At 40.6% G+C, this 18660-nt stretch overlaps 1 protein-coding gene across 2 annotated transcripts in view; it reads left to right on the top strand.

The window, feature by feature from the left end:
- The window catches only part of LOC132975920 (coiled-coil domain-containing protein 85A-like), a 41423-nt gene extending 25821 nt beyond the window's left edge, over window positions 1–15602 (top strand). For both annotated transcript variants that reach the window (XR_009673339.1, XM_061040817.1), the window contains exons 3-4: window positions 13555–13612; window positions 14676–15602. Coding sequence is in view for 1 of the 2 variants with exons in the window: in XM_061040817.1 (XP_060896800.1) it covers window positions 13555–13612; window positions 14676–14691 (74 nt within the window). In the remaining variant the exon portion in view is untranslated. The remainder of the gene's footprint in view (window positions 1–13554; window positions 13613–14675) is intronic.
- Window positions 15603–18660: the final 3058 nt, after the last annotated feature.

The raw sequence follows: 18660 nt of genomic DNA, 5'->3' as shown, positions 1-18660 counted from the left end.
TGTTTTAATACTGCTGTTCAAGGTTATAGAAACTTTGGTTATTCTACCTGCCCTGGGATCAGTGCATTAGAGAGAGAGAGAGAGAGAGACCACAGCACAGTTTGCACTCGTTAAGGTTCATTACAGATTAAACCTGCTCACATGAATAAGTTGTCACAAACACACAGTCTTTGATACAAAGACCGAAGTCATCTTCAGGTATTTTAGTGTGAGGCATTATAAAATGATAACATGTTTCCAAACCAACAGACTTGAATTGATCCTTCAGCGTTGATCACTGCAGTCTGATCAGCTCCGTGTGGAGTGCACGTTCTTCAACTAAGTAAACTCAGTTAAACGACATTTCATGAGTCTGGCAGTCCGTTCTTCTCCGTGTTCGCACTATCGTGATCTAACTCTGTCACTGACTTTATGCGCCATGAATCTGTGCCATCTCCGTGCGTAATTCAAGGAAGCATTTTAGCGCTGCTCCTCGGTTAAACCAGCGGACCTCTGTATGATTGGACAGACTGTGCGTGATATCGTGTTTGTATAAGAATGAAATGTTCAGTAATAGTTATATTTTTACAGTCTGATGAAAGCTGGTGATAAAGGTGCAACAGCAGGCTACTGCATCTAGAAGTGATGTCGCGCTGAAACTTTTAGGTGATCAACACAACACGTTCACCTTTGCAAAATGAACGAAGCATTAAGGCTCACTTAGCCTCAGGCTCTTAAGCTGTGCTGTTAACGTGTGTGAAGACTAGCACTTGAATCACACCAATTAAATTCCGATGGTGGTAAAGCAATGCTTGAAATGTGATAACTGGATAAATTGGCATGGACAATGAGTCGTGCAAAATGATGTACAAATAAGCTGGGAAAAGAGTCGATGCTGATCTAATATTTCCTCCAGATCTATTTCTCTTCCTCGGTTTATTAAGTCCCCTCAATTTGTTGATTTCAAAGTTGTATTTAAAAATCTTCTGCAGCAATAATAATGATATTTCCCCCGTGGGTATCATTAAACTCACATCTAAAATCATCTCTTCTACACCATGTGCGTGTGTGTTCACTCATCCAGCACTGGTCTGTCAGGATGAAGGTCCAGTAGGGCAGAATGAAGGGACAGTTCACTGGCTCGTATCCCGGTTTGAATCCCCCGCAGGCTAGATTGGGACAGACGTTCATGACCCTCAAGGCCAGCTAACCCCGCTACAATCTGTTCCCCTAGCTAGAGACAACTGGTGTTTCTGTGTGTGTGTGTGATAGAAAACCGGAAATCAAATTGCGTGTGTGTCAATATGATGCTGTGTGTGTTTTCAGGCGGAAGTAAGAGCGTCCTTGTTTTACACTGAGAGAGACAGAAAACGCCAGCGTAGTTCATCTAGGAGACTTTTGGATTGAATCTTACTGAAAAAAAAAGACTTAAGACTGTGGGACCACTAACAATGTGTGTGACGCATGTTGACAGGCTGACGCAGATTGTGAGTGTGTGTGTGTGTGTGTGTGTGTGTGTGTGTGTGCGTGTGTGTGTGTGTGTGTGTGTGTGTGTGTGTGTGTGTGTGTGAAAATAGTGAGTATTTACCTTGGTGATCTGTCATAACAGCTGAAGGTCACTGTGTCTTTCAGGAAGCACTGCGAGTAACTCTTCAAGCACGCATACCTTTCTTTCTTCTCACATCATTTTAATTCTTTATCCCCCCCCCACTCAATCCAAATCTTATTGTCCTTATTGCCACTTCTCTGACCCTAAAGACAGATTTCAGTCACACACACATCAACTGATTCATATGAAAAATCAAACAAGAAACACTAACCTGTTCCTCCTGCTGTTTAAAAAAAAAAGCAAAATTAGAATTCAAAGAAACGGCTGACAGCTTTCTAAACCGTGGTTGTGTTTAGGCACAATATACTCAGTGCTATAGATTTACTTTTTTGTTTTATTGATCCCCACAAGGGGAAATTCTGTTTTTACACTCTGTAAGTCATGAACACACACATATGCTGAAATATACACACATGCACAAACAGGATCCTATGGACATGCACTAATGGAGAGAAGCCAGAGTGACGGAGCTGCCCACAGCGGGCGCTCCTGAGCTGATGGTGGGGAGTGGGTTTGGTGCCTTGCTCAAGGGCACCTTGGCAGTGCTCAGAAAGTGACACCTCTCCAGCTGCCAGACCAACTTCCATTTTGATCCGCGCCGGGACTTGAACCGGCGACCCTCCGGTTCCCAACATACAGACTGAGCTACTGCCGCCCATAATACTACCTATAGGGCAGTATACTAAAGTGCTTTCAATATGTCACCATAGACTGTAAATATTAATGGACGAAGCCTGAGTGACGTCAGCCATCTGTTACTGCAGGGGGCGCTCTGGAGTCCCATCGATGTCGGTCGCCATGCTGGAACGCGTCTTATTGTTATTAACGCTTATAAAATCAAAACGGATGTGTTTTAAAAGAAATTAACTCCTGTGCCGATCGAGACATGAGCTTATGAGATCCATTTCATTTTCTGAACCAGGCTGTAAAACATGTTAATTTGGGATGTGACATTTTGAATAGGGGGTTGTGTATGTGACTTCCTGTGCTTCTGCAGGCAGCCTCAAGCGGACACTCCACAAACTGCAGGATTTTGCACTTCCTCATTGGCTTCATTTTTTTCAACACAGCAGTTTGCCGCTTGGTTATCACACCATAAGTGACTACATGAAGCCATTATAGCACATTTATGTAACTGTGATTGCTGTAAGATCCAGATGAAGTCAGAACTTTTACATTTTCAAAGTTTGTAAAAAAAATACGTATTTTCTTTTGTGCATTTAAGGTCAGTGAACTAATTTCTACTTTAAAAACTTTGTCTCTGTTCTCCATCATAAAGAAAAAAAAACTTTATAACCAGCTCCCACCCGACTTGATTAACAACCCCGGCACACACAGAGGGGACACAGCCTTTAATAATAGATCACTCAAACAGACCTGGAAGTCACAAGTTCAGTTCTGTGAGCATAATAATGAAGCAAGGAATCATCTGAAGATTTTCAGAGAGGAGATGTAGAGGACAAAATGTGTTAAGGTGGGTCAGCACATCGGGCAACATGGTATGACTAGGAGGGGAGGGGGGGCTTACATTTGAAGTTTACTTCCCAGGCCCTGCAGAAGAGCCCATGAGCTAAGCACCGTTTCAACAACAGAGGAAGACACACTAAGGATGTACAACATTAAGCTCTGTATGTATCTATGGTGTGAACTTGCAGACCTACTGTATATCTGAAAGTACTAATCCCTATACTGAGTCTGTTACATGCACAATTAAGTCCAGCTCCGGCTTGCAAAGATGCCATTTAATTGGACCACTGTCCTTATCCAAGTATACAAGCAGTGGAGGATAATTACTTTATCGACAGAAGTCAGCAAGTGGTTTCATGTTGTACATCTATTTCAAAATCTTTAACTCCTTCAGCTGACACGTCTCCTCCTCTGTCTCCTCCTCTGTCTCTCCCTCTGTCTCCTCCTCTGTCTCCTCCTCTGTCTCCTCCTCTGTCTCTTCCTCTGTCTCCTCCTCTGTCTCCTCCTCTGTCTCTTCCTCTGTCTCCTCCTCTGTCTCCTCCTCTGTCTCCTCCTCTGTCTCTTCCTCTGTCTCCTCCTCTGTCTCCTCCTCTGTCTCTTCCTCTGTCTCCTCCTCTGTCTCCTCCTCTGGCCAAACAAACAGGCTGTATCCAAATTGCCAAGTACCTACTCAATCTTTCAGTAGGTAGTAGTCAGTACCTACTATCCGTGCTGTATACTGTTAGTACCTACTATTCAGTAGGCGCGCACAGTAGGCAGATATTTGTTCCTACTTCTTCTGATTCATTCAGTATGGAAGTGATGTAATTTACGTTACCCGAACCGGCCGCATTCACTCGTTTTTTTTTGTTTTGTTTTTTTGTTTAGCTTTATTCAAGAAGAGTAATGCTCATATACAGTCAGGTAAACAAAAAACAATATTACAATGTAAATCAAGTAAAAGACAGATTAAATAACTAAATAACATACAGTACATAAAGGAAAGTACAAATGAAAGACTATATATAAAGTAAAATAAACCAATAAAGATGCATTTAAATAGTGACATCATTATTTAAATAGAGGGGGAAAGGTTTTATAATAATGCAGACATTTGTTTTATTTTCTGTTGTTAATTAAAAGTAGTGATTTCAGACAGGACTTTAACTCTAGATTAAAAATTGATTCAATTAATCCACGCTCGTTTGTTTTGATTTGGAGGCGGACGTGACGTGACGATTTACGTTTAATATCGCACTGCATTGTGGGTGGTAAAATACAATTCATTTCCCATACTGCATGAAACCCGGAAGTTAGTATCCATACTGAAATGTTCAGTATACTGAGGTGGACCCAAAAAATGCATACTGAATGACCACGAGAGTTCAGTATACTGAAACTCCCTACTGAAGTACGTACTGCATACTGAACTGTGGCTATTCGGAAAGGGCCACAGTTCTCACTCCGGCACTCACCATATTGATACAGTTGTCTTGTTTTCTTCATCACTTTCTTCTACGTATTTATTCAGTTGGACTTTTAGATCAAATCCCGGCTCAGGAATGTTCTGTCGGTACAGCTCAATCAAAGAGTAAATCGACTCCCAACTACATTATCTATGAATTCAGTCAGATTAACGCGTATATATGTTTTTTTTAAAGTCCAGTTTTAGTCGGACAAACGCAATATATCCGATAGATTTTAACATCATATTAACGTTCTGACTCAGACTTTTATTTTCATTTGGCCTTTTCAAATATACAATTGAAACGTTGACCTTATGTATGTGCTATGAATGAGGAGAAAGATTATTTTTATATGGATTTCGAGAACGTTACTAGAAAACGCGAATGTCAGAAATGACTTCCTCTTTGTTTAAAAAAAAAAATCTTCCTCTATTTATTTATTAAACCTACTAATACTGAAACTAAAGTTGAAGATTCTTCCATCAGTCTACTTACATTCTTGAAATGCTAAAAAATAATCTTCACTGTTTTCTCTTCGTGTTGTGTCCAGTGTCTTTTAGGCCTTCAAAACTAACTGATGACAAAGAGCACATATAAAAAAGTAGTACTGGTATTCTACATACAGTAGCAATTGTGTTTTTCACATGATATGGCCTGTGGTGTGTGCGTGTGTGCTTAATGTAGATATAAATGTCCTAGAACATGACGTAACAGTGACATGAAAGGGTTAAACACACCTGCAGCCTGCAGCCCCCTCAGAGATGGAGGCACGAGCAGAGTGTGAGTGAGTGACAGGCAGAGAGCGAGCGGATGCATCTGCGTCTGTTCCTGTGTGTGCACAGTTTATTCTCCAGGGTTCAGACTCTGCATAGCGCGTCAGGGTATTTTTGAGGCTCGTCTTCTTAGCCTGGCTGAAGTGGCAAAGCTGTGAAACAGGGATGTGTGGGGGGAGGGGTCTGCACACCTTTTACTTCCTGCTCTTGCTGTCAGTATATGCTTCTGTGTTGTAGGTGTGTCAGCGCTAAGCACAGATGGATGAGCTGCATGGAGAAAGAATAGCAAACATACATTTCTACAGTGTTCCTCTCTTAAAAACAGATGAAACCACCCTGATACTCATATTGTTATATGGACTTACAAGGCCTTTAACATGAGGCTAGTTTACAACATTAAAGGCCCCATCAAACAAAGTGTGGCAGGTAAGTTTGACATGAAGTGCCCAAGCCAGAAAGTGTCCTTCTTTTGTTGCTATAGGCAACTGCAAAATCAGCTGTCAAACACTTCTTCTTACAGGTCCATACTTTGTGTGTTCAAAAGCCTCTCAGTGTTTTTTTTTCAGATGTTTGAAATCACATGACCACTTGTGCAGCAGCTTCTTCACATGCTGACCGTTATATCACCATGAAGAGTCTTCATTAGTGATTGGATGCACCTGTGGAGGTAACCACATGGAGAGTAACTCAACATGTCTCACTTTGTACTGAAAAAAGTCAAAGATGGTTTGAAATGTCTGCACAAATCAATTGAGTCTATTCTGCCCAACTATGAGTCAATAATATTCTTAATCAGTGTTTGGAGAACATTTCTCTGTTTTCTCCTCAGCTTGAGAAACTCTTCATCCTGTTAAAAGTCCTCCTCACTACTCCTAACAGTTTTACACCTGAGGAGCTCTCTTAAAGGCTCAGACACTTTGTGAATAACTTTCATCTTGACAAGGATCTAGTCTTTACTTTGAGGGAGAGTTCTTAGAAAATTTCATGATTCAAAGAATGTTCTTAGAATGTTGTCACTAGAAGTAACTCTTAATACGGCCCCAGGTCTCTAATCAGTGTACTCAGTCTGAGTTTGTTTGTTTGAAGACACTGAAATCTTAGCCTGAAAAAAAAGTGAACCTTTAGGATTTTGTTGTGCTGTCCTCAAATACTTTCAGTACACAAAATATACACTTCATCACCCCAACCCATCCTCTCTGTGTGATTTTTCCCGAATATTTCCTGCTGCGCTCTCACATTTGCCAACCCTAAAACATTTCAAGTAGTTTTCAGGAGTTTTGCTCTTATGTAAAAAAGGCTTTACTTTCAAGTAAACTTTCTGACTATAAGCAACATACAGCGGAAGTGCTCATCTGTAGTTGTTCATAAATTTGTGAAATACAAATTGATTAAAAGGATGAACACTTTATGAAAATCTGTTAACACATATTTATTTAACAACACATTATAACTCTTCATCCTGCTGTACTGTGAATTACTGTGAATGTATGCATTCTCTCACTGTGATACATTTCATCTCCACCTCCAGCATCAAATGTACCATTCTGCACATGTCAGCAACTTTGTCTGAAGGTTCATATAGCAGTGAGGTTTGGTTTTGAGCTATTCAGCCTTGAAGTATGAAATCTTGTCTCTTTTGATGCCAGTTTGAGGTAAATAACCATCGCTTGTGTTAACTTGTGGTGGTAAATATGTGCCTAATGCATCAATCCTCAACTTTAAATTTGGATTCTTAGTAGAACTTTTAGAGTTTAAACAAAACCATTGGTTGGGTCTGGCTTTTCATTTGAATGACACCAAAAGCATCCAGGTAGTGTATTCATCATCAGTCAGTCCCTGCAAATCCAAATCTACTCATTAGGGCTGAACAAAACTTGGAAAAAAATGATATTGCAGTTTTTGTTTTTTTGCATTATATATCATGATTTGGATGCACGGTGGTGCAGTGGTAGGCGCTGTTGCCTCACAGCGCGGAGGTTCCTGGTTCAAATCCCAGTCGGACAGGAGCCTCTCTGTGTGGAGTCTGCATGTTCTCCATGTACATGTGTATGCTCTCTCTGGCACTCCGGCTTCCTCACACAGTCCAAAGACATGCTTGTTAGTTTAACTGCTGACTCTAAAATCTCCCGTAGGTGTGAATGTGAGTGTGGCTGGTTATCTGTCTCTGTGTGGCGGCCGTGTGATTGACTGGTGAACAGTCCAGGGTGTACCGTGCCATTCGCCCAAAGCGCCCCCACAAACCTGAAATGGAAAAGCAGTATAGATAGTGGATAGATGGATACAATTTTGTGATTTTTAAAACAAAAAAGAGACTATTCTAACAGATCAATTTGTCTTCATATTGAAACCAATCAAAATGTATTATCCTTAATTGTGTCCAGAGCATTAGCAAGCTGTTGACGCTGATAGGGGAAATACCCTCATTTTAAATCAGCCTCACTTAAATGAGCATCTGCCTCGAGCGTCATTACAGGTTTTATGACAGCAGCACGATCTCCAGCCTACATTTAAACACGCAGGGAAACACAAACCATGCCTGCACGACGGTCAGTTCTGTCACCACTGAAGTTGCTATCAGACAGAGAAAAACTTGCGGTTTTTGTTTGCACCATTGAATGTGGCAGCATGATGTGCCTCAGGTCACATAGTTGGCATCGCACGTCCTGCGATATGACTACTGCATATGTGCACATCTCCATCGTGATGTTAACACGATATAGCAGATTTATAGTTTACGGATCTACAATGTTCAAACTATTTTGGTATTAGTCAAGTAGATCATTTGAACAATCAGCCAAAACATGGCTGTATATTGCTGAATGTCGAGGATCTCCTGTAAAATGTTTGCTCTGTTGAGGCTCTGATTGTTGATCCAACTTTAAGAAACTTTAAGGAAAGAATTCCACCACAAATGTATCTATGTTGTGATCTGTTATTTTAAACCCATAAACTGCAGTCAAAATCTCTTTAAATCCACCAGTCCCTATAAACAGAGATGGTATTTTGATCTTGCAGATCATGGGAGTTGCTGATCTACTGCTGCCTATAGAGAACAAACCATATGACAGATTTTTGTTGGCCAACCCGGAAGTAGCATCGCCATGGGGTCTAACGAGAATTCGCCTAGTCAAACACACGTTTCTGAAGCATAGGTGTTTTGTTCAGCAGGATAATCTTCACAGATGAACACCATTTTTATGATGTTTGAAGCGTTAATGCAGCCGACAGAAGTAAAAAGCTAACGTTATGCTACAAGCTAACTACACCACGGTCGGATGATTGTGAAGTCACTAGCATTATGCTTCAGACGATCTCCGATAAACTAATCCACGTAGCTTAATAAATAGTTTACTAACATAATATTCACCTTAACCTAAAGATTAAACCTACAGGAGACATCTCCGACTAGTGAGAGAGTTCCCGTCCTCTGTGTCCGGCGTGATGACATTTAATGTCCCCGACAACCACTGTAGTCTCATTTAGCCACTTGTTAGCAACCGCCTTTTTAAAGACGAGTAAAATTTTCAAAAAGTGGGGGTATTACCTAACGTAGTTTATGTGGTCTAACAAAACACCAACATCTCTTCAGCTTGTGTTAACCACAGACCTTATTTCAGGCGTTTAACCACAAACCCATTCAAAATTCCCATTGACTTTTAGACGTTAGACCCCATGGCGCTCAAATGCTAACTTACTTCCGGGTTTTAGGACTCATTCCTGTGGCGCTCTATTTCACTTAGTAGGTATTGTCTTGTCTGATCAAGGCGTTGGTAGACCAGAAAATCCAGTTTTTTACAAGGTTAATGTTTTTGTACATCAAATGTTAAAGTACAGACTTCATTACCCAGAAATCAAACAGGCTGATGGAACATCCAATAGTTCTGTTTAAAAGAAATAGGGATTTCTCTCAGAGGGGGGTACAATCACAATCTGTAGGTGGAATCATTTCCCAGTAGCAGCCAGGTTGGTTAGAAAGTTAAGGATGTGACGAAACACTCTTCTTATGATACGTATTACAGTACAGGCTTCATTATACAATATGTATGACAATTTGTAATGATTTTCTTATTTTGATGTAGACATGAGAGTGAGGTCAATCCATGACAGAATCTGATTCACTTTTTTACATTCTGCATCACGTTGGTCTTGCTATACGTGTCATTTATCACACTCTTGCAGTATCTGCACTCTGTTCTGCTCACCTCGCATCTACGCCTGCTTTCAAACAACACATGTATTCTAAACCTCAAAATCTTCACTCGCTTCCGTCATGTCTGTAGGCTTTTCTTCTTCAGCAACTGATGTCGTAAATTGAAGCTAAAAGCAGAAAGCGCTCTCTGATGGTAAATTCCAAATATTGCAATATATATTTCTTGTCAAATTGATTAAAAATTGTATATTGTGTTGCAAGGTGTCGTTGCATCCCTAGTAACCAGAATTTGAAGCACACAGAGGAAATCTTCAGGATCACTGTTGAAATGAGACTCCTCTCTTTTATAGCTTCTTGTTTCATGATGTGGGGTGAGTTCGACTTCGATAAAGATATTGCCTGCTGCAGGTTTATTGTATATTACATGTAATGTGGCGCCTCTTTTTATGACCAAGTGGGTCAGGAAGGTGGCGAAGCCTCGGGATATTTGGCAGGAAAGTCATTAACTTTGACCTGAGGGCCCTGGTGGATTATGGGATGCTTACAGTGCAGCATAATCAGGGACACACACTTTCACAAGAGTCCAGATCCACTGTTGCAAGTGCACACACACACACACACACACACACACACACACACACACACACACACACACACACACACACACACAAACACACACTCAGTGGTGACACACCCGGGGAGGTCAGCAAAAGTCTGTGGCAAAGTTTGACGGCTATGGCAGCTTGTGTGGCCGTGGTCAAGTGGAGCTTGTGTGTCATTGTGTGTGAACTTGTGTTATTTGAGGCTGTGTGTGTGTGTGTGTGTGTGTGTGTGTGTGTGTGTGTGTGTGTGTGTGTGTGTGTCTCTTCCGCTTTGTGTGTGTGTGTGTGTGTGTGTGTGTGTGTGTGTGTGTGTGTGTGTGTGTGTGTGTGTGTGTGTCTCTTCCGCTTTGTGTGTGTGTGTGTGTGTGTGTGTGTGTGTGTGTGTGTGTGTGTGTGTGTGTGTGTGTGTGTGTGTGTGTGCCTCTTCCGCTTTGTGTGTGTGTGTGTGTGTGTGTGTGTGTGTGTGTGTGTGTGTGTGTGTGTGTGTGTGTGTGTGTGCGATCAGAGGTCCTGCATGTGTTAAGGACAGGCCTTCTAACTAGGCCAACAGCTGCTTCCCCGACAATTCATCTCCAGTCAGCTTTGAAGCCCTTTTCTCCTCTTATTACCACACAACACGGAAACATTTTTGCATTTAAATGGAACTCACATTTTAAGAACGCTGCCCATCACACACATGTACGCACGCCACATTTACAAGTGCACGCATGAACTCACACATATTACCATCCCCTTTGTAGACGAAATTTGAAACACAAGTGCCCAGGTGTCTGCTCCGAGCCTTCTCTCTATGAGTTATGTATTCAAATAGATGCAGCATATTCAGCCCGCGCGCATGTGTGTGTGCGTGTGTATTTTAGCGTAGGTGGTTATGATTGTGCCGAAATTAGACTCTGAATTCAGAAAAGCTGCCGCTGTGTCCCTCCACCACCTTTTTGTGTGTGTGTGTGTGGCTTCACTTTGATGGTGGACAGGAGGTCTGTTCTCTTGTTCAAAGAGATCCTCCGTCTCTCTTCTCTTTGGTCTGTGTTATCTCAACAAAAGGAAAGGAAGACAAAAAGAACTATCAGGAAAAGAGGCTGGTACACACACACACACACACACACACACACACACACACACACACACACACACACACACACACACACACAAAGACACAACCTTACTAGCCTCCATTCTCTTGCTTCCTGACACTCGTCTCTCTCCCTGTCTCTTCCTTCCTCCGTCCATCACTCCGACACACAGCGAGGTGCACTGAAGCGAGGCAGAGAACACAGCTGTGAACTAACCCAGAGGCCCCGTGCTTCTTTGCCTGTTTGTGTGCATTCGCGTGTATGTGTGAGTGTGTCTTTGACAGCCTGGCCCACTGAGACGACACAAGAGGCATAAAGCAGGTCAACATTAGAACGAGGGCAGTGTGACTGAATGGTTTTTACGAGAGGTGGAGCTAAACAGGTTGATCCAAAGATTTGACGGAGTTTGTTCGAATGAGGATATCCTGCTCCTTCACTCTCACACACACACGCGAGTGGTTAAGCTGTGTTTGAGGGTTGATAAATGACCACAGTCAGTGGTCAGCCTCCCTTCCTCTCCAGCTGCTGCGCCACATGCTCACTTTGGAGTTGTACAACATGTACCGCAGGCCTCGAGTCAAAGCGTGGTAAACTGGTGGAAGCAGCTGGTTTCTCTGCAGCAGTCTGTTCACTGCAGCCTTAAAGTTTTTATTCAAATAAAGTTCACAAAAAGAACAACACTGCAATTTAGCGATACGCTTTAATTCATAAAAGATACAGACAATATCCAAAAGATTACATTCTATAATTAAATATGCCACTTAATGAACAAGACTGGACCCTGAGATATCCTAATTCTGGGTACCAAGCCATGACAAAAACATAAAATCCTAAAAATGATTTTCATAAATGATCTTGACATATTTGAGGTGCAATTTTGATGTGTGCAGGGTCATGTATGTAATATCCGAGCAAATTAATAACTAGAATTCTAGTATTGAATATTCAACATATTAGGCTCAACAAACAATGTTATGTTGGCGTCTTACTCACATTAGTCAACATGCTATCCCCTCAAAAAACAAGATCGTATCAAATGATACGATCTTGTTTCTTTTAATCTCCAACTATATGCAGGTGCTATTGTCACCACCAAAATGACTATAGGTTAAACTAATATATAATTGTTTTATCAATTTGAATTGATATCAGTTAAATGTTGTGTGTAAGGCAGCTGTCTGCCACTAGTCATGGCTATAGCTACTACCCAGATGTAGACTAGCATAGTCAACAGATGGTATCTTGGAGCCTCTAGTGGTTTGGCAGTATTTTGATCTAGAAAATGGAGATTAAGTTGTACAGTATGAAGGCTTTGTCCGTCAAAACTGTCATGTAATCATTGGACTGGAGTAATACGTAAACCATATTCAGGCATGTGGACAATAACCTGCAAGGAGGCCTGAACGTTAGCGGTGCTAAAGTTGCTAATGTTAGCCGCACTCGCCAAAAAAATGTGACATTGTTTACCTGCAGATGCTGTGAACTCGTGTTTAGATGTGTCAAATAAATGGTCTTCAATTTTGACTTTTTCTGAAGTTTTTCTAAACGTCTTGACTAATCTTTTTTTCAATTATATTTTTTTGGCAGGGAAATTTAGTCTCAAGGAACATCCCCAAACTAGAGCCAATCTCTGCCGTACACATGATATATGGCACACCCTCTATGGTTTATCCATATATGCATACATACGTCTGACAAAAAGTGAAGACCCCTGCTGGGAAACAGCATGTGGACATGAAAAGAAATGTTTGTGTGATGTGTAAAACACTGAGGTGTTTGGCTGACACTCATATCTCCCTCTGAGGACACAAAAAACAGCTGCTGGCAGTGAAACAGCAGAAATCACCAGATATTTAGATGACAGTGTGATTATGTGTGTGGTATGAAGTGAAGCTCCATTTCTAAGAACTGCCACATTATTCAGCTGAAAGTGAGCTGCTGTGATACTGTAGAGGTCACAACTGGAGACGGATTAAAAACCAGCTTCCACTCCCTCCTTGTCATCATGGCAGACATACATTTTTAATTGACAGTTCATTTTTTAAAATCATTTATTTCCAAATCATGCTCCTCTCTTAGCTGAATGCAAAGGATTTCAAAAAGACATTTCGCAGCAGAAACAGATTCAGACATGCTGACATATTTATAGTAACTGTCACAAAATGAACCGACAGGAGAGGATGATGGGTAACAGGAAGTGCTGCCAGTGGCTGCCCATCCAAGACAGGCATTAAAGTGGATTGACAGAAAGAGAAAGTGTTGTGCTGTAGAGTCAGTGAAGCAGATCAGAGTAGAGGAGATCCACCTTTCACTGTGAGTGTGTGTTGGGAATATCGGAAGAAAATTGACTAAGATGATTAAGCACACAGCCACTCACAATATACTCACACACAGATTTGACAGTGAGTGCCGCCACAGTTTTGATTATTAATTGTTTTCTCTGTGTTTCTTTGCAGCTCTGATTTCTGCTGGTTGCTGCACCAACTCCTGTAGAAGTGTAAAGCTCTGGGACAGGTGAGTCACAAGCACACACACATTCAAGACAGCACACATTCTGTAAGATAACTAGAATATAATATTGGCCAAAAAAAGCTTTTTTTCATCATATTTCATATTGTTATAAACATTGAACATTATTATCACAGTTTTTTTTCTCAGATCTAATTAGACCTAACTTGAATGAATTGTCCTGTTCTGTGTCCTCCTGCCGAGTGTAAGTCATACTGTTCATACTGTAGCTCTGTTTTATTCTCCATCAACCCTTGAGGAAGGTATCTGCTTTATTAACAAACTATTTTCTATCTTTGTTTACTTGGCAGGTAAAATTCTCTGTTAAACAGATATGTATTGTTCATTCACTTCCTGCTGCAGCAAGATACTGGATTTTTTAAAGCAGTGTAGATAATATCTCACAGTGTTTTTAAAAGTAGCAAAATCAACCACAACACCCCTGAAAATCTAATTTTAAAGGAAAAAACAGAGATAGTGTCTCAGGGAGGTGTTGGGCCATTTTGTGCAGCCAAAACTACAACTAGCTTCAATGCTGGGTTGGAAAAAACCCAGATTCCCAGAATCTCCTGAGGATATGAGCCTAATGTCCTCAGTAGTAGCTACTGACCTGACACCAGAAGCAATTTTTTGTTGAAGGTGGCGTGCAGTAAAAGAAAAAGGCAAACGTGTGTGTGTATGTGTATGTGTGTGTGTGTGTGTGTGTGTGTGTGTGTGTGTGTGTGTGTGTGTGTGTGTGCGTGAGAGTATGAGAGGTCAGCCTGGTGTGACCCCTGCTTTAATGCACTGGCCGCAGGGTGAGTGATGGCGCTGGGTTAATATTTAATGATGAAGCAGTTCCTAATGGTGGAATAAATCAGTCTCCATCTTTACCTGGACACGACAGATCCTGGCATTCTGCTGAGCACAGGCTCTGCACACACACACACACACACACACACACACACACACACACACACACACACACACACACATACAGGCACACCCACACACACACACACACACACAGACAAATGCAAATACATGCATCCGCATGCAGCAGTTTCACCAATCCTTTCTTGTCTTTCAGCTTTGATGCCTCCTGACCATGACATGCCTCTTGATCAGATGCTGCTTTGACAACACAAACCCTGGAGAGAGAAGGAGAGGGTTATTAGCAGGATGAATGGATGGATAGACGATTAAATCGATGCATAACTGGATGGATAAATGATCATGGAATTATACGTCAAGCAGTGAAGAATAAGGACGCAGATATGTGCAAGAAGGAAAACAAAGGAGGCAAAACCTCTGAAACACTCTCTCTGCCCTGTCTTCTGCTGCTGTTGCTGCTGCTATGCATTTACTGTGGACCACCAGAAAAGACTGAATGTCAGTGTTCGGACAGGCAAAGGATCATCCCTGCATTGCCAAAATGAAGAAACTATGGGGAGAAAATTAAAAAAAAGACAGCCGAGAAGTGTTGTGTTGCCAACAAAATAGTCCTACCTCTTTGGAAAGACAGACACCTTTTGGATGAATGAAACTGAACGTGGAAGAGTATCTTCTCATGCCAACGTTGGAGCTTACAGCCACTTCTCTACACAATCACAACACCAGTGAATATTAAAACCTAATGCCCAACCACAAGACAATGGTAACTACTTTGACAAAAAGATTTGTGGCCCTGGACTAAAAGCACAAAATAACTAACTAAAGAAAGCAAAAATATTCTTGTTTTATTGAGCAGCGGTAGCCGTCATTTTTCTGGCATTTGTGGTAACATTGAACTCAACAATTTGGGAAAACAGCAACATAGATACAACGTCCAACTGGGTAAGATACACAAAAGGTTATCCAATCAGGCAGGCTACAAACAAGTTTAGCTCTATTTTATCAACCAATTGATTTTGGAGCCAATCCATGAAGGTTTCCGGTTGTTAACATTGAGGCTGGTGACTACAAATGAACCGTCTTCTATTATTTCTCCATTGTCAGCTCTTAGTGTATTTGAAGCTATGAGCCTATGAGGTAGTAAACTTTGACTTTAGTTTCACTTCAACATTATTACTTTTTCTTAATGTAGAATCTTGAATATTAGTTGCATATCAGAAACAATGTGTTAGGGGGGAAAAGTTTAACTGTCTTCCTGCAGGACAATTTCCATCAGATTCCTCCAAGTCTAAAATGTGCATAATGAGCAGTTTAAATGCATGTTTATGACCTGATGATGGAGAAAAGCTGGTGAAAGCTGTTAGCCTGATCTGTCGTCACTTTGTATCCCAGAACACTGCATAGTAAGAGCTTTGAATACACAATGGGGGGGAAGCTGTGCACATGTCCGTTATTAACTTCTTAACTTCAACTAAATTTGGTTAACTATGTTTTTGTTTCTTGAATTTACTTTCGCCAACTCTAGTCAGCTGGATCGCAGACCACTTTATAGATGGAAAAAAATATAATAAGTGTCTTAAACACTAAATATTACGGTAAATCCCGAGCTGAACCAGCTGTCAAAAAGTCAATTGATTGAAAAATAATTCACAATTTTGATTCCCAGTTTAACATTCTGAGTTCAAACTTAAATACTAAGAAAACTTACCAGGTGAAATTTTAGCAGATAGGCATGTTGAGATCAAGTAGTTTCAAACACTTTTTCCATTACATTGGTCTGACAAAGGACATATTTCAGGACAGAATGTCATCAGTGTTAAAGGCTTTATATGTGATTTTTCACACTTAAATATAATCAAGTATATCCTCTGAAAATAACTCTCTGAGTCATGACTGTCTACAATGGGTGTAACACCCGAGTCGCCTATACAGCCTTTAAGGTCTTTTGGGTTGACAGATTATTATAAACATTTTTTCACACACCAAAAACAACTTTCTCAATTAAAAAAAACCATTATCACAGCACCAATAATCAAAATGTGTGGTGCTATTTAAAAGTGGATATACTTTGCCCTACTTAGTCGGCAATTAGTGGATATCAAAGATAATGTTTTACAGCAGACCAGGAAGGAATTTTTGCAAATTTTGAAACCAGCAATACACACCATAATGGTGGACAATTTGGCTATTGAGCTCTTGTGTTTATTACCCAGTTGGACTTTTTGCTGCAATTAACAAGAGTTGAAACAAATCAAGGACTAATTACTAACCTTACTTTGATTATTGAATAATTGTTTGAGCCAATTTGCAAGCAAAATAAACTTCCAGGCTTTTCTTAAACTACTGTTTGTGTGGTAATAAAACCATGTAAGCATTACAATTAATCCAATTTGAAACAGGAGTAACCAGCACAGCTAGCATTTACCTCTAGATAGAAATAAGCTAACGGAAAAGTAAACGTGTCACAGTTGCCATATTCAGAAGTCTGTGTAGCTTCTGTGTTGTTATCAGGCATTCAACTAGGGTGCTGTAAATGAAAGGGTTACAGAGAGAACATATAAGGATGTGTGTTGGGGAAATATTCATATTTTCTTGTCAAGTTAGGGAGAAAATGTTCGCTAATTTTCTGCTCTTTTTCAGATTTTGTGGAAAGGTCCGTTCCTATACTGTACCAACAGTGTTATAGTAATCTTAACCTTGTGTCAGCGTTCAGTCATATATATGGTGTTGTGTGTGTGTGTTTGTCTTTTGTCCAAACTTCTGGGTATCCAGACAGAGATAACATGTCTCACCATCTATTCATCACAGCATGTTAAGGAGATGTGAAGCTGCAAAAACCAGAGGACACAGAGATTTGTGGGTTGTACGTTTAATATCTAGCAATGCTAACGCTAAACCGAGACTGTTGCATAGTTGAAAAAGCCAAAGTTAGCCTACTGCTAGCTTAAAAGCCAACATTAGCAGCAACAGCTTGTTCCTTTACCCGTACAAGCTGGCAGAATAAAGCATCCTGAAAGTTTTTAATAATTGAAATCTGAGTTCAATATTAGGGGTGTTTTTTTTTTACTTTTCTGTTTTGCTTTTATGAAGGATAAGAGTTATTGATAAAAACGGGACATGATCAGCTGCCTATCAGCTGATCATGTTGATGATCTGACTGATGGGCAAGTGCTTTATTAAACCAAAAGAAGGCTGTCCCTCTGCACACACACCCTCCCCTCCCTCATGTTCCTACCAAGTGCAAATGTTTCTATGACAGATCTTCATTCAGATATGCAGCCCACTGTTGATTTGGATCTTATTTCTCTGAAGTATTTCAGACCAAAAAAGTATTTTCAGCTGTTTAGAAAGTCTATTGCCCCTCCATGAAACTCTGCCATTATGTATCTACATAGAGTATAGATGAGTGGGCGGGGCTGTGTCTCTTCCCCCACTTGGTAGCAGCGCTAATGGTTGGACAGGGAGGAGCTTGTTGGAAAATACACATCAGTGATACATAAAGAAGCTGAAGGAAGCATCCTCCCATCAGTGTGAACTCAGAGCTGAGAGCAACAAACCCAGGGGGGTTTGACTTGACCCTTTTTTAAAGTCATTACTCAAGAACACATTTAGTTAGGCTATATTTGAGATTTTGGTAATAAAAATAATCTACCTTTAAGGGCCGCATCAGCTCCAGCTCTCTGTCTTGGACGACCGAAGGTTAGTTTGAGGCATCATTTCCAATGTGACCAATGGGTGACATCACTGAGCTTATTTCCATGTTTTATACAGTCTATGAGTTAAGCTAGCCCCTAACATACAGTCAATGTCAGATAGCTCAGAAAACAGCTAAGCACATTTCATTTGTTGCTCTTGAAACTTGAATTTTCATCTTTAAAATCAATAATTAATAAAAAAGGATAATCTTTCGTCTCTTTATTTCCTCAGCTAGTTTGAAAAAAAACCCCTCTTTTAACTGTGGGAGGGTTTATCGAGATTATTTTATTTGATGGTTTAATGCTCCCACACATACTGTACCTTCTAAACTCTGTTTTGTACTTTGCTTTTAAACAGAAACTAGAATTCACTAAAAGCATTTACACACAAACACACACACACAGTCCAAGGTCAGAAGAATAAATTAAAAAGACTCACTGACTGAGGGAAAACAAACTTTGAAAGTTGATGTTGAAAATGTGTTT

The sequence above is a fragment of the Labrus mixtus genome, chromosome 6 (assembly GCF_963584025.1).
Source record: "Labrus mixtus chromosome 6, fLabMix1.1, whole genome shotgun sequence".
NCBI lineage: Eukaryota > Metazoa > Chordata > Actinopteri > Labriformes > Labridae > Labrus > Labrus mixtus.
Note: the sequence above shows the minus strand (reverse complement) of the source record. Positions and strands in the feature narration are given on the sequence as shown.